Source organism: Saimiri boliviensis, chromosome 13 (assembly GCF_048565385.1).
Source record: "Saimiri boliviensis isolate mSaiBol1 chromosome 13, mSaiBol1.pri, whole genome shotgun sequence".
Classification (NCBI taxonomy): Eukaryota; Metazoa; Chordata; class Mammalia; order Primates; family Cebidae; genus Saimiri; species Saimiri boliviensis.
In genome coordinates this window covers 67,499,363-67,523,870 of record NC_133461.1, presented here as the reverse complement: position 1 = coordinate 67,523,870, position 24,508 = coordinate 67,499,363, and the positions used below count along the sequence as shown (strand labels likewise).

General features: G+C 38.8%; 1 protein-coding gene across 5 annotated transcripts in view; it reads left to right on the top strand.

Moving 5' to 3' along the window:
• Window positions 1-24,508, top strand: part of PIEZO2 (piezo type mechanosensitive ion channel component 2) — a 442,776-nt gene that overhangs the window by 330,849 nt on the left and 87,419 nt on the right. For 4 of the 5 annotated variants that reach the window (XM_074383783.1, XM_074383781.1, XM_074383780.1 and 1 more), the window contains 6 exons: window positions 2,532-2,821; window positions 5,069-5,217; window positions 7,238-7,411; window positions 11,441-11,482; window positions 18,567-18,787; window positions 22,040-22,200. In XM_074383783.1, coding sequence (XP_074239884.1) covers window positions 2,532-2,821; window positions 5,069-5,217; window positions 7,238-7,411; window positions 11,441-11,482; window positions 18,567-18,787; window positions 22,040-22,200 — 1,037 coding nt within the window. The remainder of the gene's footprint in view (window positions 1-2,531; window positions 2,822-5,068; window positions 5,218-7,237; window positions 7,412-11,440; window positions 11,483-18,566; window positions 18,788-22,039; window positions 22,201-24,508) is intronic. The other variant, XM_003924854.4, reaches the window with a different exon arrangement.

Below are 24,508 nucleotides of genomic sequence, written 5' to 3'. Positions count from 1 at the left end.
ATTTCTTTCTCCTTTCTTAAAAATAATCAACCACAATGTAAAAACAGAGGATATGATGTTATCAACACTGATAGGTTTTAGACCTGCTATATAAGCAAAATAAGAAGAGCTTGTTCCCTAACTCCCTGAATACACCAATAATTGTAAGGTTAGTATTTGTAGAATGGATTGAAGACTATTAGTGAGGTTAAGAAGTACTCCCTGTGAAAAGAGGTCTATAAATATCCACAGAAGCTGGGCTGGTACCTTAAGACTAAACCAGTAACCGTAAGAATCAATACAGATATATTGATATGTATATATAAAACAACATATATATATATATGTATGTATATATATACATACACACACAATATGTGTATAAAATATATAATGAAAATATATATTGGTATAATATATATTTTTATATAATATAAATATATACATAAATATTATGTATCTATATAATTCATATTACATATATTTATAAAATATAAAATATATATTATATATGAAACATTATATATCATATGTATTGTATATAATATAATATATGTATTATATATTACATAATATGTATTATATATTGTATATAATATATGCAATATGTTGCATATTATATATTATATATGTGCTATGTAATAGATAACAAAAATATGCATAAATATATACTATAAATACTTATGTATAAAATATATAAATATACATATTTATATTATATATAATACTATATGTATAAAGAAAATATATAAATATATTTATTATAGCTATTTATATATAAAATATATTTATATATAACATATAAATATCTATAATAAAATACATATTTATATTATATAATATTTTATATAATATAAATTATATATTATAGAATATAAAATATAATAATGTATTATAGTATGTAACAATATATTATAATGTATAATAAATATATATTATATCTGTGTATATATGTATATAGATACATATTTATATAAGTGTATGGAGATATATTTATATATAATATACAGTATGTATCATACATACTATATATTATTTATATACATGTATGGAGATATATTATTATATATATCTGTATAATATATAGATATATATTTATGACACCCTTCACAGGCATGGGAGCATCCTTGGAAAAGGGACTTAAAAGCAGTGAATCTCAGTTGAAATCAAGTGGATGCCCTGACTCTGTCTCCAATAAAAAGATGTATTTTTTGTGCTCCCACTGGAAAGTGGCGAAAATGTTTTATTTGTTGAAACATGTTTATATTCCAATAAAATACATATATTATTTATGGACATATCTATATATAGACATATATTTATATATAGATAATATCAACATATATAGATATATAGATAACAATCAATATATAGATACATATATACATAGATTATGTTATCTATATATATCACATGTCTATATATATAGTTAGATATATATTAGATCTTTAGATATGTATAGATATATATTGTATTATAATATATTATGTTATATATATAATATATATCTCCATACACACACATCCATGCACACACACACACACACAATTTATGTTGTTTCTTATTTAGACCTAATTGATGAGTTGTTTTTTAGTGACAAAAGTCTGTCTATAAGAGTTAAATCTTTACTATATGAGTTTGAATGTCTCTGTTCAACATAGTGATTAAATTAATGGACTAATTTTGGTAAAAAATGGTGAGGGGAAGGAAGGCAGCAAACCACACTGCCATGTGTGTACCTATGCAACAATCTTGCATGTTCTTCACATGTACCCCAAAACCTAAAATGCAATTTAAAAAATAGTTAATTTGAGATCAACAATTGCTCTGAACCCTCACTTGATTTTCACTCTCCTCACTCTGTGAATCTACTAGTTGTTTGAATAAATTATTCTAATTAACACAAATAATTAATTTGAAATAATTATTCAAGTTCTTCAAATATAAGGCTTTGTAACACAGAGATGAGTCCTATATATTAGCATATTTTAAAGAAAGACAAAATAAGTTTTTTATTTCAATCCACTAAATTGTTTTATACTTAAATTACAATTACTCTTTCATCTAATTTAAATTAAATTATATTTTTTGTAACTCTTTAATTTCTAGTTATTTAAAAGCATGCCTTTTGGTTAAGATTGTTAGCATTAACCACATTTGGTAAAGTACTACTTGGATTGTCTAGTTGTGAAACAATTAGAATTTGCAGTTGATACAGTCCTTTTGATTTGTGCTATTGTTGCCTGTTTATTTTTTACATCTCACAGTACTTAAAGTTATCACTGGATACCAGAAATAAAAAAGATCTTGTATCTAAATTAGTATTACCAAATTCATTTTCTTGTAAACTGTATTTTGGGAGGGTTATGAAAATCGACTTTTAATCTAGCCATGAATGTTGCCATGTTTATGAGAATAGTCGAAAATCATTCAAATCATATAATAACTTAGAAAATATATGCCTCTACATCCTACATATATCACACACAGTCAAAATGTGGTTCTGCCCAGCTAACCAGCTAAGTATAACAGCACAGTTTTCTATTTTGAAGATGAGGAACTTCAAGATATACAAGTGGAAGGAGAGCCCAAAGAGAAGGAGGAAGAAGAGGAAGCGAAGGAAGAGAAGCAAGAGAGAAAGAAGGCAGAGGAAGAAGAAGTTGAAGAAGATGATGAACAGGACATCATGAAAGTCCTGGGCAATCTGGTGGTGGCCATGTTCATCAAGTACTGGATCTACGTCTGCGGAGGCATGTTCTTCTTCGTCAGCTTTGAGGGTAAAATCGTAATGTACAAAATCATCTACATGGTGCTGTTCCTGTTCTGTGTGGCCCTGTATCAGGTAGGTACACAATTGTTCATTTTAATTCTCACATCTGACCCAGGTGTATACATGAGATACCTTTGCAGAGGTTCTAAATCACTAGACTCTCATGAACATAGGTCAAATGAGTGGCAAGATGCAGACATTATGTCTCAAGAATCCTAAAATGGGAAATGACTGTCTTCAACTTATTTACTATTTAAAAATCCTAGGTTTGGATACAGTGAATCATGCCTGTAATCCCAGCACTTTAGGAGGCTAAGGCAGGAGGACTGCTTGAGGCCATGAGTTCCAAACCAGCCTGGTCAAAATGCTGAAACCTTGTAACAACAAAAAATTTTCTTAAATTAAAAAATTAGCCAGGTGTGGTAGCACGTACCTATAGTCCTAGCTTCTCAGAAGGCTGAGGCAGGAAGATCACTTGATCCCAGGAGGTCAAGGCTGCTGTGAGCTGTGCTAGTACCACTTCACTCCAGCTGGGCTACAGATTAAGATGCCACCTCCAAAAATAGTAAAAATAAAAATTTTAGCTTGTTGAAAAATCAGGAAAAAGTTCATACATAAGTTTTCCAAAAATTATTAACCAAAAAATCTGTAAAATAGAATTACATTTCTACTTATTTTTCTTTCTTCTTTCTTTTCTTTTTCTTTCTTTCTTTCTTTTTTCTTTCTCTCTCTCTTTCTTTCTTTTCTTTTTCTTTTTTTTTGGGGGGGGGACAGTATCTTTCTCCATCCCTTAGGCTGGAGTGCAGTGGCATGATCTCTGCTGATTGCTCTCAGCAATCTACACCTCCCAGGTTCAAGTGATGCTCATGCCTCAGCCTCCTGAGTAGCTGGGATTCCAAGCATGTACCAACATCTCCAGCTAATGTTTGTATTCTTAGTAGAGACAAGGTTTCATCATGTTAGCCATGCTGGTTGTGAACTTCTGGCCTCAAGTGATCTGCCCACCTCGGCCTCCCAAAGTTCTGGGATTACACACAGGAGCCACCACACCTGGCCTGTAAAATTGAATTATGTTTTAAAACAGTAATTTAAAAGCTAGATAATCTGAAATAGTGGAGTATTCCTAGGTATACGTTTGCATTTCAGGCTTTGGGGTCAGAAAATGATATGCGTGTGTGCATGTGCCTGCATATGTGTACACATATATATGTACAGTGCATTGACTGCTTTCATATTTCATTAATTAAAAGGATCTCATTCATTAAAATAATTTAGCATATGAAATACATTAAAATGAGTTAGCTCTCCACAGACTCACTTTCAATTGATGATAAAAGAATCCAATAATGGAAACACATAGAACAGTAAATTATCTTGCAGGTAGCCAACAAAACAAATAAAGGAACTACAGTGAACAAGAGTATGTCACATGTCAAGATAAAAAACTTCAAAAGAAATCAGTGAACTTTTGAATACTCTTAAAAATTCAGGATGATGGCTGGGCGAGGTGGCTCATGCCTGTAATCCCAGCACTTTGGGAGGCCAAGGTGGGCGGATCGCAAGGTCAGGAGATCGAGACCATCCTGGCCAACAAGATGAAACCCCGTCTCTACTAAAAAAATAGAAAAATTAGCTGGGAGTGGTGATGCAGCCCTGTAGTCCCAGCTGCTTGGGAGGCTGAAACAGGAGAATTGCTTGAACCTAGGAGGTGGAGGTTGCAGTGAGCTGAGATCACACCACTGCACTCCAGCCTGGTGCCTGGCAACAGAGCGAGACTCTGTCTCAAAAAAAAAAAAAAAAAAAAATCAGGATGATGTTCTCTCATGAATATCCACAGCTTATGGTAAAATGAGATGTCTTTTTTCTGTGGTTGTTTCACACTTTCATTCATACAATATTGCTTTCAATTTCAAATGGATGTGGTTTTCTCTGAGTGAGGATAACCACAATGACAGCAGCACCTACCCTACTGTTCCTTGAGTGCCTTCTATGGGCCAGACAGCTAGCAGGAACCTGTCAATATTATCTATTTCATCCTCGTAGCAACCCTGCAAAATAGGCGCTTATGGAGAAGCTCAGGAAGGTTCAGTCACTTCTCCAAAGACACCGTTAGCAACCATGCATAGAACTGGGATTCTAACCCAGAACCACTCCAATCTGTTAGGCATGGAATATTAAAAACCAGACACAAAATAGACTTTATTTTTAGACGTTTGTTGATGCAATCACTTGTCTTCATTGAATGAACCAAATATTTTTGTGAGTTTTTCTATAAGTAATTTTTTTTCTCTTTTGTTTTTTTCAATATCTGATTTGCAGGTGCATTATGAATGGTGGAGGAAAATTCTAAAATATTTTTGGATGTCAGTGGTTATTTACACCATGCTGGTGCTTATCTTTATATACACCTATCAGTTTGAAAACTTCCCAGGCCTGTGGCAAAATATGACTGGACTGAAAAAAGAAAAGTAAGTAATTTGAGTTGAAAATGATGAACAAAATGAAGACTTGAATGCATATTGTTCAAAACATCTTTAAGGAAGATTTTAGTAAAGCATGATGTCATTAACGTTTATTAACTTCCTCAAGAACAGAAATTAAAACTTAGTCATTTTGTGTTACGTTTACTTAGCCCTTAGGAACATGTAGGCACCCCATAAATTTTCAGCCCCATTTTAGTGAAATAATATTTTCTGATGTTACAGAAACAACACACCTAGCACTTAGCCACGCTTTCTGCTCTCCAAATTGGAGCTCAGTTCTTCAGTTAATAAGTAAGTTCATGCACTTATAACATAAAGCAGCAGCCTTTGCTCATTTATGTTGCTAGGTGCTTAGGTTCTAAGGAGTGTTTAATGCCATAAAGAAATAAATTTCTCTAAGTGCTAATAGACTTGTGATGATAAGATGGTTTTTCCTGTGGATGTAGTAGATAGTTCCCTATCCTTTTCTAATTTGCTTCTGTAAACTTGCCAAATTAGTTTGGAAATCCAGCTAGCATTGGGTTTTGAGTTAAATGTATCAAAGTGGCTGAGAGAAGAGTTTAGAAAGGAAGGATAACTGAATAACTAGACCAACACAGCTGAAGTGTCTACACAATAATCATTTATTAAATGCTGGCCATGTGCTGACACTGTTTTGTGTCTGGAACATGACAGGTAACAAGACAGACAAAAATCTAAGCCCTGTAGATCTTAAATTCTAGCAGAGGAGAAAAACAAGAAAACTACATAGTGTAAAATTTATTACAATCTGTGATAGGTCTGTGATGGAAACAAAGAGCTGGCTGAGTCAGTGAATAGAGGGGAACTATAAATGAGTGATCGGAATGGGCTTCGCGGAGGAGCTGGTTTAAACTCCAGCTGAAGCATAAGAAGAAGTTTATCTTAGTAAAGTGTGTGAGTTGGAGGCCTGGGTGTAGACGGCATTTCAAACAGAGGGAACAGCACATGCAAAGGCACTGAGGCAAGTCGGTTTGGCACAGTGCGTAAGAGAAACTGAAGAAAGGGGGTGAGTGGACAGAGAAGAGGGGAGAATTCAGGCAGGCAGCTGGGACGTGCATGGCTTGTAGGTAGCGATTTGTGTTTTATTTTTGGTGGAATTTTCCAATCTTTAAAATTGACTAGCTGAGAAACAGCACAGTGTGGGAGTAGAAACAATGAGACAAGTTAGTAGGCACCAGCAGTGGTCCTGCGAGAAATGACGGCAGCTTCCCCTAGATTGAGGGGGGCAGAGATGGATAAAAGGAGTTGGCGATTCAGGAGGTGCTTAGGATGCTGAAGGAAATGTAGACGAATGAGATGCCAAAGAAAAGAACATAGGAGATGTCTGACTTCTCAACTGCATGGGGTAGACAGTTGTACCATTTATTGGTCCAGGGATACTAGAGTGGGGAGAGGGATGTGGAGGACAGCTTTGCTAAGAAAAATAGGAAAATCAAGAATACTATTTTGGAAGCACTAAATGTGAAATAACTGTGAAACAACTGATTTCCAATAGTAATTTGGGCATGAGACATTTACGCGAGGAGGCTATGCTGTAGATGCGCTTTGAGTCCTCAATGTAAGGATGATGTATAAAGAGGTGAGATTACCTAGGGGGAAGGCACAGCTGGAAGATCAAAACTGAGTCCTGGGGATATTTCAGCCTCTAGAGATCCAATAGAAGAGCTCAAGGAGGAACAAGAAACCGTGATAGTGTGATGGCGTCAAGGACATGTGTGCTTCAAGGAGGACCAGAAGTTTAATTAAATAAAGCTAGAGAGGTAGGCTTTGAATTTGGCAATGTCAAGGTTTTTTATTGACCATTGTTAAAGTAGGTTAGTTGGCTTGATGGAAACGAAAGCCATATTGCACCCTATGGGAGAGAGGGATGCAATAAACGATAGAGCTGACAGGAGTGTAAGACTGTGACGTAATTTATCACGAAGAGTCTGTGACTTCATTGCCTAAGAGAGGTTCCTGCTTTTTATTGTGTTTTGCTTTGCAGGCTCGAGGATCTTGGCTTAAAGCAGTTTACTGTGGCTGAACTATTCACTCGCATATTCATCCCAACCTCCTTTCTGCTGGTTTGCATTTTACACCTGCACTATTTCCACGACCGGTTCCTTGAACTCACAGACCTCAAGTCCATTCCCAGCAAAGAAGACAACACCATCTACAGGTGAGCCACTGAAAGAAACACAGACTTCTTGTTAACAGGAAGGCAGCCTGTTTAGGTTGGTCACCCTGCAGGAAGCCAGTCATCTGAGAGTTTCAGCCTTGAATTTTCCGTGAGTATCAACTTGTGAGAAAAAGAGGAAGACGTGGAAGAGTCTATGACACGTTCTGAAACAATGGGTAGTGACTTATGACTGGTTAAAGTGATCTTGATAGTCCTGTGACACATTCAGAGTAGCTGCGGAGAGTAACGTATTTTAGAGTTGATCTGTGTATTTGTGTCTAGGCTGGTTATATATATTTTTGGAACATTTACAGAATCTGGCTAATTCAGACGATTTTTGCATTATGCCGACCACAGGTACAGAAGTCTTATGAAAGCATAGCAAAAGATGATGGGCAGAGTTTTCCCTTCCATTTTGGAAAGGAAAACCTTTGGCTAAAAGTACAGAATCTGCAGTTGAGTCATAACTACAATCATATTTAAGAAGAGAGCATGATGACAATACCTTCTTTTAGCAGCTTATCGTTGTTTTCTCCTCATCAATAAATATAAGTTATTTGCGAATCACAGATGGGCTATTACTTTTCCTGCTCATATTTGTTCAAACTACGATGGGGTATCACAAATCCTTCACTGTGCTCTGTCACGGGGAGATCACAAGCATCCTTCTAGTGACTGCGGACAATGGTCTTCCTCTCCACTTCATGTTTAGCCTATGATTCAGTCATTGGAAAAACACTTGTTAAGCAGCTAAGGGAGCAAAGGGCTGTACTGAGAGGAGCACGGATGAAAACTCCCCTTAACAATTTGACTTTAAGGGAAAGAAATGAAGATATCGATGGAAGATGAAGTAAGAGTTCTTCATATGCATTTCATAAAATGCTAAATTTTCAATGTTCTGCTGTGCAGGAACTAGAGTTATGGATAGACCTGAACACTTATTTAATAATGAAAAACATTGTAGAATCTGCTGTTTATGATCAGCAGATCCACTTTCCTTATTGTGTTGTGTTTAGCCTAAGATTATATTTAGTTTTCATTCTGATGCTTCAGATGGCTCCTAACCCTTGGAACCAAGAGGTATCAATCAGTCACGACTTGCTATGCTATCTAGCCACCACAAAAAACATCAGGCTCTGCTAACACCTCTCTTCTCCCAAGACCCCAGCAGTGGGGAAGGCGTGGATGGGGTCGGTGGCTTACCCTCTTCATGTATGTACTCATACTTCCTCCAGTGATGATCGACTATTAGGAAAAATAAAGTAGTTATTAGAAGTGTGGGGACCTCTAGGAGATATTCATGGAAAAACTTTACGGCAGTGAAAATCACCCCCAATTTAAAAGTTTCCAAATACAATGCCTGTACATAAAAGTGAGAATTGTCAATAATCAGGAAAAGGATTTTTTTTATCATTCTTTTGACATTGCTTGTGATGTGTGTGGATAAAACTAGTATTCGATATTTAATTCTGACCATGTAACATGTTTTAATTTACTATACACCCTCACCATTCTTTTAAAGAGTCCTAGTCAATAATTATAAAATCTTTCCGTTGGCCGAGCCAATTTGTATGTTTGTGAAGGAGTTGTAATGATTAAGCATTGCTAATGAAACCTTTTTAAAAAAATTTTTATTCCAAATGCCATTTCTTCGCTTGCCTATTCATTTTTTTTCTCACCAAAAGTACCTCCAAGTACGTCCAGCATGTAGGAGGCTTTTTCTTGCCATTTTTCTTAATGTGGATGTGTCTCAGTCTTCTGTCATGTTATCAGACAGAGATATAATTCACCATATATCCAAAAAGTAGGAATATTCAGGGCCACAGTTTTGTAGAAGATAAATTGGCTCAGCAAAGATTTTACCAGCCTACAGACTCCCAGGTTTTGGACCTAGCTTATGTGGAAACTGAGTTTGTCCTACAGAATTCCTTCAAACAAGTATAGCAGTGTTTAGCCTATGCAGGCTCTGGGAAGGACTGCAGCCCACGTCAAGATGTGTGTTCTCTGTTTCTTTGGCTGCCTCTTCACAGCCCTTACCCTGAACCCCATGGCAGAGAAGAAAGATCTAACTGTAGCGATGAGTCCTGACTTGTCTTCCTTGCACCGTGGCCTAACCCTAAGCACTCCCTTAACAGTGAATTTTCCAAGTAAATGTAAAGGACGAGGAAAGAGTATGTAATGCCAGCTCTCTGAAAAGTTTAAACATATGGGATTTCATTTTTAGTTCTATGAAGAAAAGTTTTCTAGAACCTTAGGAAATTTGAAGAACTCACTCAAATTTGTATTTCAGAATTTTTTTTTTTTTTGAGACGGAGTTTCGCTCTTGTTACCCAGGCTGGAGTGCAATGGCGCGATCTCGGCTCACCGCAACCTCCGCCTCCTGGGTTCAGGCAATTCTCCTGCCTCAGCCTCCTGAGTAGCAGAGATTACAGGCACGTGCCACCATGCCCAGCTAATTTTTTGTATTTTTAGTAGAGACGGGGTTTCACCATGTTGACCAGGATGGTCTTGATCTCTCGACCTCGTGATCCACCCGCCTCGGCCTCCCAAAGTGCTGGGATTACAGGCTTGAGCCACCGCGCCCAGCCGGTATTTCAGAATTTTATACAACAGTTTGATATAAAGTCCTCAAATTTGAACTTTGAACATTATATGTATCATCTTTTTAGCAACTCATTCTCATAATATTTTCCTTACTCATAATTTTCACATCACGGTACTTTTTTGTTCCTGTGGTCCTAATACAATGGCCATATTAAAATCCAAATGGTGAAGATAAGGAATATTTTGAGAGTTAGAATTGACTGTCAGGCTTTGCTTTCTCTGCTCCCTCCTCCTAAACGGATGCTTGGAAGAAATAGCCCACAGATTGGGAATAACTGATTGGCTGTGTTAATTAAGCTGATTTCCATACTATTGTCTCTGGAAATATGCAACTGTTCTTTTCCTATTTTGGTACTTTTTTGTGTGTATATGCTTGTGTACACAGATGTAATGTAGGCACATGTCACTTGTGTATGAAGCAGAATTTGTTATGTTTAGTCTTACAGAATTTACAAAGTTAGCCTTATGAAAATATAATAATATAGGAAGAAATTATTATTTCTAAGTAGGTAATCTCAGGAATATTATTTCACCTATGTATTGATAGAAATTCATATTATAATTATATAATATGTAATTAGCAATGCTGTACAAAGGACTATTTAAAAATTAATTTCTTTTATATCTCATTAATTTGTATGTGGCTTGTTTTAGAAAGTATTATTATGCATAGAGAAATAAAATGACTTTTTTGAACTATAGTTTTAGGAAAATCTTAGAAACAGCATGCTGAATATGGCCACTGAGTAACATTTTTTAAAAAAATTCTGGGATAGGAGCAAAAATTAATTTTTAAATCATATTTTATTTGGCGAAATATACCTTGAGGCCAGGCACAGTGGCTCACGCCTGTAATCCCAACACTTTGAGAGGCCAAGGAGGGTGGATCACCTGTGATTAGGAGTTTGAAACCAGCCTGTCCAACATGGTAAAACCCCATCTCTAATAAATATACAAAAATTAGCTAGGTATGGTGGCATATACCTGTAATCCCAGCTACTTGGGAGACTGAGGCAGGAGAATCACTTGAACCCAGGAGGCAGAAACTGCAGTGAGCTAAAGATCTCATCACTACACTCCAGCCTGGGTGACAGAGCAAGACTTTGTCTCAAAAAAAAATATGTATCTTAAAAAATTTAAACATTACAGACTTGTAATAAAGTATGTGAGATGGGGAGGGATGAGAAGAACAGAGAGGGTTGTTATCTTCAGTCATTCTTCCTGAACATGTCTGATGAAATGTTGCTACTGAATCTTGCTGTCTAGACTCTTCTTCAAGGCATGAAGTGTGTGTGGGTGGCTACACCTGATGCTAGGAAGCTTAAGGAAGTCCACTTTATTCATCTCTGTCTAACAATCTCCTCTCTCTCTCTCTCCAACCTGTCTCTTCATTGCATCCCTGTGCTTCCATCTGCCACCTCGTAGCCATGCCAAAGTCAATGGTCGCGTATATCTAATAATAAATAGGTGGGTACTTCAATATTTTCTCTCTTATTTTTGTTTAAAGCTGTTTCTTGCTGTGTTGAACTCTTAACTGCTTTATACATGAAAGATAATGTCATCAGATAGTGGACAGTGGTCTTCAGGTATGCTCATGGATGTATATGCAAACCAAACAATTTGGTGTCTGTGACGAATGGTGCTGCCAAGTGGATGTGTTGAGGGTCTTCAGCTGGTGCTCAGCCTTTGGCCTTAATTCAAATTACGTCCTGTTCATTCTGTTCTTTGGTAGAATTAGTGCAAAGGCTTGCCTGAGAACCCCTCTCCCTCTTGAACACATAATTGAGAGCTCAGCTCAAGAACCACGTCCTCCACAAACCCTCCCATAAATGCCGACATTCCTGCTAAGAGTACTCTGCCTTCCCTCCGAATCCCCATAGCACTCGATCACTGATGCTGTCCTGACACTTGCCTTCCAGTCTTCTGTCTGATCTCCTGCCTGCTTGTCTTATCTGCCTTGCTAGAGTAGGGGCATAACCTCCTCAGATCTGGACTCCCTCTATGATTCCCCAAGATGTCCCCATGTCGCCTGCCCCTGGGCCTTACCCATGAAGTGATATTCAATAGACATTTCCTAAATGAAATGAAAGTAGTCACAATATATGGCTTTAAAAACATGACTTTCTTCAAGTATATCTCTACTTGAAAGATCACCGTATTATTGAAGAGGGATATTTTACATCACCAGGTTTCATATGTTTGCACAGCACAAAAGGCACCGAGGTGGCACTGAGACGTGGACTTACTCTGAGATGCACATCACCTTGCTGAGGAGATAAAACATAGAATGCCCACACAAAATAAAAAGCAAGCTTTGATAAATGTTATACAATGGGTTATCCTCCAGAGTTATTATCCTTTGGGATTTAACTTACTAAAACTATTTTACTTTCCTGAGTAGGTGAATTAAAATATTCACTCTTGTAACTAACTGCATGTCATTAGTAATAAAGCTAGTAATTTTATTAAGAGAAATATATCTTGCCATAATTCCAATTAACAAAATAATTATTTGAAAGATTTGTTGGTTTTCTACCCCATTCACTTTTCTTTTTTTTTTTTTTTTTTTTTTTTTGAGACGGAGTTTCACTCTTGTTACCCAGGCTGGAGTGCAATGGCGCGATCTCGGCTCACCGCAACCTCCGCCTCCTGGGTTCAGGCAATTCTCCTGCCTCAGCCTCCTGAGTAGCTGGGATTACAGGCATGTGCCACCATGCCCAGCTAACTTTTTGTATTTTTAGTAGAGACGGGGTTTCACCATGTTGACCAGGATGGTCTTGATCTCTTGACCTCGTGATCCACCCGCCTCGGCCTCCCAAAGTGCTGGGATTACAGGCGTGAGCCACCGTGCCCGGCCTCACTTTTCTTATAGGTAAAATCCTAAGGCAGACAACCAAATCACAAACCCTAAGAGGCAGAACTTCTAACAAAGTGCGAGAAGCGTCGAGAGTCACTGTGTAGATTGCTGAGGGAGGAGGAATGAACAAGGACTGTCAGCTTTCTTAGGGGCTAGTTTTTGACAACCTGAGAGAGAAACATCAACATCAGGTTTTTCAGTTGATAGGCAGAGAAGTAAGACACAGACTCTAGCTAGAAATCTTCAGCGATAATCTAAATCCTATCCCTCCAAACAGAAGGAACTCCTCACTCTTTTTCTCTGTTTCTCATGAAGCATTTAACGTTTGGTTTGTAAAGAGAAGGCTGAGACATGTAAGAGGGTAAGAGTTGGTTTGATGGGCTCCCTTGGAAGCAACTGGTATGACTGTTGATCCTGGAGGACCAGACTTATACCATGAATGGGAGTTTATGCCCATTACCCCAAGCCACAGGCCAGCTAATTCACTCAGGGCTTCTCAGAAGTATCAAGTTCAAAGCCAACCCAAATGATAAAAAAATCTTGCAATATGCTATATTTATATTCTTTCCAGTGAAATATCATATTTGTGCATGAATATTAACATGTTAAGAGCAGCCAGAGCTATGCCCCAAAGGAAACATTATCAAACAAGCCTGTCTCTCATTTTATAATGTGTGCTTCTGAAATGCGGTATGCCGTGTTGAATAGGACTGGTTATCCATTAGAATGACAGGGTGAATCCTTTTACAAAGTATATAGGCTTGCTTTCTCCCGTAAGTTATTTCTTTACGTTCAATTTTGTTTTATAAGGAGACTAAAGTATTATAAATGTTAGTTCTGCAGTGAAAGAGGGGGCCTACCTACAATTCAACTTAAGGGCTGATTAAAATTTACACATGACCTTACAAGGTATAAGGTAGGGTAGTGTATTGAGGACAGTAGGTCACTTTGATAATATTTTTAAAATATGGATAATTGTGGGTAAATTGCAACTGATTTAGTAAACACTATGCATGTTACCAACACGTAATTAAGATATGATATTTGTTTCACGAATTGAATGCTTATATGTGAATACAATCTTCTAAAAGTGCTTTCGAGTTCTAGAGAATAATTTATCTTAAACAGTAAAATTATGTTACTTTAAATGTTACTTATATGAAACACTACATATGTACAAGTCAGCTTTCTGCTAACGGTCTAATGATAACGGTGTCAGTGCAGTTTACATTACCACATATTCCAAATCAGAATCATAAAAACAAATGACATTCAGACTACGGAGATTTTACAATGCTAGAATTTCCATTTTCTCTAATGGAAAGTAGTTTACTATGTAACTTCCAAAGTCAGGTCTTTGTACAGAATTAACCCTCTTTGAGGGTCCCTGTCACATAATTTGTTTCTTCTGTTTCAAATAAGGATGTGTCTCCAGGGCAGGCGTCCCCAAACTTTTTACACAGGGAGCCAGTTCACTGTCCCTCAGACTGTTGGAGGGCCGCCACATACTGTGCTCCTCTCACTGACCACCAATGAAAGAGGTGCCCCTTCCTGAAGTGTGGGAGGGGGCGGATAAATGGCCTCAGGGAGCCTCATGCGGCCCGTGGGCCATAGTTTGGGGACGCCTACTCCAGGGCATAGAATTTCTTCATCCAAGATTCAGTGAATTATAGGGCAACCAAGTGCAGTACTGCATTTTTTTTTTTAAGGATGTGATGAGTAGAGCAAGTGTGTCTTCAAGGGGAAAGTCCCAAGAGCTCATAATTAGAATAAAATGACAGAGTCATAAATGGAAAAGCATACACATTAGGAGCTACACAAAGCCGTGGAAGTGTAAAGAGTAAGTGAAGATACAAATACTTGTCATCTGCTTTGTTAGAACATGAGAGTCATTTTGCTTAATGGTCAGTGAGGTTAGAGCTCAGAGCCTGAATTGTAACAAGAGCAAGGAAACAAAGTTATCACTAGCGTTAAGCAAACACAAAGAGAAGAAATGAACTTCCTGTGGAGAAAGACATCCAAAACAGCTAATTTAAGGCAGGGGAGGAGGGGCTTCTTCGAGAATCCTGTTCATCACCACTCTCATTGTTTGGAGTCCCAAAGTCAAAATCCTTCATATGACCATTAGGTAATTTGCACCTGATGTTCAGTAAAGAATTGCAAGTCTTGTAAGTTCCTTAGCCTGAAGTTTCCAGGAATATTTTTACTAGAGTGGGTTTTTAAATTTTGTTTTTGGAAAATCAAGATCCATTTTCTTTTTATTTGCTAGGAAGAAAAAAAAGCTGCCTGGCGCGGTGGCTCATGCCTGTAATCCCAGCACTTTGGGAGGCTGAGGCGGGCACATCACGAGGTCAGGAGATCGAGGCCATCCTGGCTAACACAATGAAACCCTGTCTTTACTAAAAATACAAAAAATGAGCCAGGCATGGTGGCACAGGCCTATAATGCCAGCTACTTGAGAGACTGAGGCAGGAGAATCTCTTGAACCCGGGAGGCAGAAGTTGCAATGAGCAGAAGTTGCAGAGATTGTGCCACTGCACTCCAGCCTGGGAGACAGAGTGAGACTCCATCTCAAAAAAAAGAAACAAGAAAAAAAGCTGAATTAAAATTAAAATACACAGGCTTTCCCAGACAGCCCATACGGCTGTTGCTTCTAGCAACCGCAGCTGGGTCTGCCTCAAGCTTGCATTTGTGCAGAACTACCTCTGCCGCCCCCAATCCTCGGGGAATGGAGGAGTTGAGATCACACACAGAAAGGAGTGAACAGAACCCTGAGGCCACTGGGAAACAGATTCCTGAGGAGGAAATGTTTGCTCTTTTTCTTCTGAATGGCCTTCTGTAAAATATCCAAGTTCTGTTAAAGAAGGTGCAGATGACAGAATTGTAGTGTACGTTTAATACCTTCCCTATCACCCATCATTGTGTAGTCCCTTGCAAAAACATGTTTCTAATTCTGCTTTTTCTTTAGAATGAATTTATGATGCAGGTTATCAAAGCCTAATATATGAAAATCTACCAGTAGAAGACGGCTCCTTACGTTAAAATGTTTCCTGTGTGATTAACCATTGTGTTAAATGCTTGGTAGAAACCACCTTAATTTTTACAATCTCCTATAAATACGCAATATTATTTCAGCTAACTGAGACTTAAAAGATAGGTTAAATAATTTTGTCGTCCCACATAGCTAGTAAGTTTTCTGGTGAAGACTTGAACCCAAGTCTCTTAACATTCTTCTCTATGGCCTCTAAGAACAATATTATGATAAAAATGAGGAAAAGAGAGAGAAAAAAAATAAAAGGATTCACACAAGTATCTTTTTGAAACATTACACTTTACCATATGTCTAAAATACTTTTATCTATTTATGTTTTATTCACACAGTTTTTTTATAATACAAGATAAAATTATCTGAAATTTCTCAAGATAGTTAACAAACTCCTAGACCAGTAAATGTCAGCCTGATACAGTTTTCCTCTGTTACTAGTCCGCGGTTTGTAGCTTTAAGGTCAGACGGCTCGCGCCATGTTAGATGCAGAGATTCCCTTCTCGTTTGTCCCCAGCTGCCTCTAGTTCTGTTACACGTTTCTAGAAGTCAACCTTGTGGACCTGCTTCCGAAAGGCTTACTCCAGTGTCTTCCTTTGATTCTTTCATTGAACGATCTCTCCTCAATGCGCCAGCCTGTGGCATGGCAGTTTGGGGGCATTACTGCCTAAGGACATCTGCTGTGTAGCTGTAGTACCAGCTGCAGAAACAGCCTCTCCTAAAGTTTCACTCCCCTTAATAGCAGTAATTGTTAGAAAGTAGTTTTCTTGTCATTTGAAGTTGCAGCAGTGTCGACGTAGACCTTTAAGATTCACTCTGAGATGGTCACACCTCCACGCTGAAACTACCAAATTTCTTGTCTTAATGGAAGGTATCTTTTCGTTTATAAAATGCATCCCCGAAGAGAACAAATACATACTGATGACTGCAACAACTGACCACTTCCACATTCAATAACATTTCATATGGAGCTTCCTGACCAAGCAGGAATGGCAGATATGAGAGAGTTGGTGTGTGGCACTGGTGTAGATGATATGGGTGGCAGTTTTAAGAGTGGCGAACTTCTCCAAAGTCTAGAGGGTGAACTGACTAGCTTAGGAAAATAAAGAAGTAGTATGTCAGTATAACTCCCACCGATGTAGAACTCTCCTCAGATTCTCTCTCTCCATTAAGTTAATAATCTGTTTCTGGCATACTGTGATTTACCTGCTGGACATCCTGTGCAAGGGAATTGTTTGAATGATAATCTAAAAGTGTAGGACAATGTGGATCCTTTACAACAGTTACTCAAAATGATAGGCATGTTTACAAATACCAAATCAACAAGTTGAAAGTAAACATTTGATCTACACAAACTTCCTCATTTTGTAGAAAATTAATTAACTTTCACAAAGTTAAATAGTTTACTTAGAGCCTTCAATTATCCAGATAGAATAATATTATTAATTGTCCATCTCATTAGAACCCTGCTAAAAATTTATGGATTAACTGTGATAAATAGAGATTACCAGTATGTCCAGTAGGCTTTTTCTTCATATAGACTATATTGCCCACAAGTTCTTTAAAACATTAATTTGAGTATGAATGAAGAGATGTGCTTTTAGAAAAATGTAGAAGGATGGGACTTGTTACGGTCCACTATGAAATAGTGTAACATCCCAGGCTGCTGAGTGAGCTCACTGGAAGTTCTCTCTGCCTTCATTCTTTCTCTGGTTCAAGATCTCACACCGTCTTCCCACGGCTGCCAATCAACAGTTCACATCAATGACTCTCAGGTGGGGACGTGATGTGGACGTCTCACTCCTGAAAACATTTAGCTTCCACAGCATATGCGTTAGATGAAAGAGTGGGATTCATCCACTCAAAGGTTGACTGAAAGCAAATATTCTTTAAGAAATTTTTGAAAACTTACCAAAAATGTGAATGACTTGATTCTTGCAAGATGGTTTGTTGCGTTACTTAAAAAGCATGATACAATTTGCCTCAGCAGTCTCAGTATGCTCTCTCCTTTACAAACCTGCAATCCTGTGCACTCTCAGGTCAGTTGCCAAGCCTAGGGTTCAGAGCAAAGCACGCTATTGATGCCACCCTGGAATGCATTTGGCATTAGGGCATTACTGCAACTGGCATACAGGAATGCAATAGTGGATGATATGTAGCATGATATGTGATCTCTGACATTTCTTATAATTCTTCTGTTCTCATCTCCTTTTTTTCCTTTCTATTTCAATTACTTTGAGCAGCATCAAGAAAAAATTACCAATCCACCAAAATGAGTAAGTCCCCCTGTGAAGCCATGAAATGCTTGCTCTACATGATGCCATTTCATGCTTCTACACCCTAAACTCTGACCATTTTGTCCTCCGGGAAAAATGTCAAGTTTAGGTGTCAATAGCTCTCATTACCAACTAATCACTAGAACCTGAATTAGAAAAGCTAACAAAACCTAACGGAGTTTACAGTTTGTTTTTAGAAAGAACTTAAAACAACAGACAAACCAACAAGAAAGTGACAAAACACTAACACCCCACCTTGTGAGGTCTTTGTACATGCACTGATTTCGTTTGTGTTTACCCTCCTTTTACTTGTCCCTCACTCAAATCTCTCCCGACATCCTTTCCGCTTCTGACTCAGCTGCTCTCTGCCAACAGACTGGCCCACCCTGAAGGAAGCCTCCCAGACCTCACCATGATGCACCTGACCACCAGCCTGGAGAAGCCCGAGGTGAGGAAGTTGGCTGAGCCTGGGGAGGAGAAGCCCGAGGGCTACTCTGAAAAAGCCCGGAAGGGTGAGCTTGGGAAAGACAGCGAGGAGTCAGAGGAGGATGGAGAGGAAGAGGAGGAATCCGAGGAGGAGGAGGAAGAAACTTCAGGTAATCAGCCCACTGCCAGCAGCTGCTCAGAGAATGCCGACTGCCAGACTGAGTGAAGGACGCATTGACTTGCTCCAAAATAATACGTATTTGACCCAGTTCGTGAAATAAAAATTGCAGTGGTTTTTGTTTGGTTGCTATAGTTATAATATTCTTGTCCCAATTGCTCCAACAATTTTCTTTTAATTCTGACTGAGAAGAGACCAGATGGCTGGTTATCAGTGACTGACACACAAGTAGTGCTCCTGTTCGGACACTGGCAGGCCATGATGCTGACCACGTGCTCAGTCAGAGCCTCTCTGTTTCTATCAGATGCAGGTACAGCCTGCTGTGCAGACTCTCCAAGGGCTCTAGGCACTGCCTTTACAAATGCATGCTCAAGAAATCATTCTGAGACTTTTCCAGGACACCGATAATTAAGAATATATTTCTGGGGCCGGGAGCGGTAGCTTACGCCTGTAATCCCAGCACTCTGGGAGACCGAGGCGGGTGGATCATGAGGTCAAGAGATCGAGACCATCCTGGTCAACATGGTGAAACCCCGTCTCTACTAAAAAAAAAAAAAAAAAAATAGCTGGGCATGGTGGCACGTGCCTGTAATCCCAGCTACTCAGGAGGCTGAGGCAGGAGAATTGCCTGAACCCAGGAGGCAGAGGTTGCAGTGAGCCGAGATCACGCCATTGCACTCCAGCCTGGGTAACAAGAGCGAAACTCCATCTCAAAAAAAAAAAAGAAAAAAAAAGAATATATTTCTAGCTCTGTTATGATTCCTAAGGACATGGAACCTGGAGGAAAAAGTTAGCAATTGGATAATTATAACTTCAAGCCAACTCCTAGAGATGTTTTTATCAATATTGTTATTTTAGGGGTTTTACTCTTTATTCTTTGGGCTCTTCTTTTCTACTTCTCTTCCTGGACTTGAAATATTGTTTTAATAGGGCATGATAAACATTGAGCACCCTCAGTAATCAGGAAATGTTATCAGAGAGAGAATAGGAAGTCTATGTAGCAGTTTCCAGAAAGTCTGGGACAAACCAGAGAGTATCATCTCTGCTGTGAGGTTCTGGGGCTATGGCATTAAGATACTGCACTTGTCTTTGCTGATCAACTGGTCTTAACAAAAACAGAAAATTTTAAAAGTAGCAGGAAGACCCCTTCCAAAGGTTTGTGTTCCTTAAGCCTGGTCTCCTTTCCCCACTCATCTCAGAACACAGGAGAGCACCAGAAATGCTCTCTCCATATCTGAGCATTGTGAATTCCTCAGTGTGAAGGGGAGAGCCCAGCTCTGTGAGGCCAAGTACTTAAGTCTAGGATTTTATTACACTACTTTAAGATGGATTTTGAGCTTTACTAATAGAATCCTGTCCAAAATTGCACAGTCTCTTTTCTCTCACTCCCTCATTTATGTGCCGGGTACCCCTCTAAATTGTGCTCATTTATTATCTATACCTTTTTATTGACTACTATTCGAGTCACTCTCTAAATATAGTAGTCCTGCCTTAGCCTTGGGGGACATGTTCTAAGACTCCGAGAGGATACTAAAAACTTGGATAGCACTGAACCCTGTATACACTCTGTATGAATTTCTTTTTCCTTCTTCACAGTTACACAGAAGACTTGTTCTTATCTTAAATCTTAGCAACCTCAGCATACATTTTTTTCTTTCCTTGTTAATAAAATTGAGAATTGTTAACATTCACTTAAAGACAGCGTTTTATGACTTCTCTTTGGCATATCCAAATTGCCACCATCACTACTTTTTCACTTGGAGCCATTAGAAAGTAAAATAAGAGTGAATTGAACACAGCACTGTAATACTGCAGCAGTCGCTCTGAGAACTGAGACAGTTGCTAAGTGACTGATTACTGGGCAGGGAGTGTAAATAGCATGGCTATGCTGGACAAGGGATTCACATTCCAAGGGGAAGGACAGAGTGGGACAGCGTGAGATTTTATCCTGCTACTCAGAATAGTGTGTAACTTAAGATTCCTGAATCATTTCTGGAATTTTCCATGTGCTATTTTTGGACTGTGGTTGACTGCAGGTAACTGAAATCATGGAAAGCAAAGCCATGGATAAAGGAGAACTACTGTAAGCATAATTCACAATAACTAGATCCTTAATGAACTTTTAGAACCAGGTACAGTAACTGTTGCGTCTACCCAGGACAGGTAAAGAAGCTATTTAGAGAGACACTTAGGACTTGTAATCTGCCAAGATAGACTTGTGAGCTTTTGTTCACAAACAGGACAGCCTGATATTACAAAAGAGTCCTGTTGTAACTTTCAGTCAGGAAAGCGAGCCAGCAAAGTCCTTCTAGACAGAAAGAAACATGACTCCTGTGTTAGCACAAGGTAGAAATAATAAAATGAGTAATTTGATTAAAAATTATTATTTGAATGAATCTGACAATGTTTCAGAAAGCCAGAGAGCCTTATCCACTCACCAGTTAAGCCTTGTACAAAGAGACAGACCACTTATAAAAGTGCCGTTGTGTCAAGAAAGATGTCATTTAGAAGGAGTTAGCTTATTTAACATTCCCAGAAAATTAGGGAATTACAGTTTGTTCTTAAGAGTAAATAACATCAAGAGGGCTGGGCATGGCACCTGTAATCCCAGCACTTTAGGAGGCTGAGGCTAGCAGATCATTTGAAGCCAGCCTCAAGAGTTCAAGACCAGCCTGGCCAACATGGCAAGACCCTATTTCTACTGAAAATACAAAAATAGCTCGGCGTGGTGGTATCTACCTGTAGTCCCAGCTATTCAGGAGGCTGAGGCACAAGAATAGCTTGAACCCAAGAGACAGAAGTTGCAGTGAGCTAATATCATGCCATTGCACTGCAGCCTGGGCTACAGAGAAAGACTCTGTCAGAAAAAGGAAGGAAGGAAAAGAGGAAGGAAGTGAGCGAGGGAAAAAGGAAAAGAAAAGGAAAGAAAGAAAGAGAAAGAGAAAGAAAGAGAAAGAGAAAGAAGAAAGAAAGAAAAGTAAATAATGTCAAAATCCTTCTTTACACTAACGTAATCAAACGGTAGACAAAAGTCACATTGTCCCTCCAAGTCTCAGTTTATGATATCTGTGTCATCATGACTTGGGATTCTTACTTCATCCTTATTCCAGATTTGTGTTTTTTAAGAATTCACCCACTATAATTATTTTGCAGCCTCTCATTCCAACTTGAAACTTACAAGATATGCTTCAAATGATAATATTTTTTAAATGTTTTGCTCTTGGCTGTACTTCCTATTTTGCAGATTTAAGGAACAAATGGCACCTGGTGATTGACCGCCTCACTGTGCTCTTCTTAAAATTCCTGGAGTATTTTCACAAGCTGCAGGTGTTCATGTGGTGGATTTTGGAGTTGCACATCATCAAAATCGTTTCCTCATACATTATCTGGGTTTCCGTGAAAGAGGCAAGTGAACATTTGTCCTATCATCAGGCCGAATAGAAGCACAGTAGGTCACCATTTTCTTTTTCCAGCTGTCCATGATTTTTTAAATGTAATGCCTATTACATTAGGCTATCAAGACCCCAAGATAAGTACATACACTTACTGAAATCCAAGGGTCAGCAGCACTGAGAAAAAGAATAGAGACTTTGGCTGAGTTTCTCATTGGCTTGGTTGTATTACAAAGGCTACTTATTTTCATCTAGTCCTTAGGGAAGTGTGTGAGAGCAGGCTGCCCTTCTGCTCCTGCCTATGGGAATCTATCTCCCTGAATTATCCAAGGAAAATAGCATTCCGGTTTAGATTCCCAAGGAGAAAAAATAAAATATTTGGTAGAGTTCACCTTGTTACGATTGGATTTCTTGAGATACAACACAAAGTTTTCAGTCATGCACCTGTATTGCACTTCTGTTTCCTGGATTGTAAAGAAGAGAGTCATCATCCAGTCAACAGGTCATTTAAAGTCCATTGTGGAGAAATTAGATTTCTTTCCATTTATTCAACAAATAGTGCTTGCATGCTTATATATGCCTGGACTATTTTTGAGACGGTTACAATTCAAGAAGTGTTTGCCCTCTAAAAATTAATCAAGGAACTACTGCCTATAATCTTTAAAAAGTTTTATATATAACAGTAAAATATCATAACTATAACACCGCAAACCTAAAATGTTCCACAAATAGGAACCTTAATTTGAGCTCTGTAGTCTTAACTAGAACTTCTACCCCAGTTCATACAAACCAGCTGAAATGGGCAGGGGATCATTGCCAAGTAGGAAAACAGAAGCCACTGTCTCTGTGAGATTTGTGGGGGACATGGCAGCAGCTCCATTGCTAAGTCACTGGGTGTATACATTAACTGGAGCCAAAGTCTAGCCTAGTATTTATATTCATTGAGAGCAAGTATTTAAACATTTTAATGGTAGAGGTGAATCGAACAGTTCAAATTTGAGGATTCGAATATTAAAGAGAATTGGAAAAGAACAAGAAAGGCATTTGACAAAAAATGCACAAAGACCATTTCTGAACGAATCCAATCGGAGGTACAGATGACTTCTGATTCATGAGAAGCTGTGCTGTGGGTGTGAAGGCATGTTCAGACGATGTAATGATGGGAGTGGACATTAGGGGGCATGGAAATTCCTGGGAGTCGAACACAGAGAATCTGCTGCCATAAATCCATCCTGTTGTAAATCCGTCCATCAGAAAAGGAACCAAAGCGTTAAAGGTTGCAATTTCTTATAGATTTTAAATAAAAGGCAGACATAACTTCTTCATTATCATTAATGAGTCTCTAGACATAATCTTGTTAACAGACCAGCAAGTAACAAAGGATCTAGTGACTCTAGTTAGCATTCCACAGAGTATCACCACTCTCTTCTCTGTGATTCATATATCATGCAGACTTTCGGAATTTTCATTCCTAATTTCATCTCTCTCACCTTTAACTTTAAAACAAGTGAGAGACTCCTGAGCATGGAAATCCTCCTCCTCCTGCTGCTGGCATCTGCCAGATCCCATTGCTGTACGATTATTTCAGCCACTCGTGCTGTGCGTGACATCACCCACCTGCATGAGGGATTTCCCACCCTGAACTTTGGTCTCTGGCCTCTTGGCCGTGTGTGCACTGCTGGCTCTTTCTAATGTAATCGGCACACCGAGCAACTAACTTGGTGACATGTAATCAAAGAACTTCTCTTTAGTCCCTTTAAAATGCATCCTACAGGGAAACTTAACCTCCGTGTCCCTGAACACAGCACACTTTCTGATCATTTCTAACAAATGCCGAATCCTACAGTGATGTTAGTGCACCAAATCTGGCTTCATTCGTTAAAATTGTGCAGCCACAGAGAATCATGGCAACTCGGGTCCTTCCCCAGGTAGAATCTCCTCCTTTCCTAGACAATCCTTTCTTTCACTCACACCTCCTCCACTCCTAACTTCTGTAAGGAAGTTCTTTATTTAAAAAAAATTCCACCTCATGGAGGTTCTTTAGTCTTCTTTTATTTTATTCCTTCCTGCACTGGAGCTCAGACTCACAAGCTCAGGGCAAGTCTCCCTGAGATGGGGATGTTGTGACTTGGCCTGTGATGGCCTCACGTGCTGGGCTGGTAGCTAGCAGGTAAACCTGCCCTTGCCCTCCTGGAGGCTCCTCAGTGGGGCATCCAGCAGCCACTCTTGGCCGGCACTGGGACCTAGCCCCTGGTTTTCCAGCACCTTCTCCTTCTGGACTCCGCTGTGGAGTCCTACTTCACTTCCAGACAGCCTTCCCT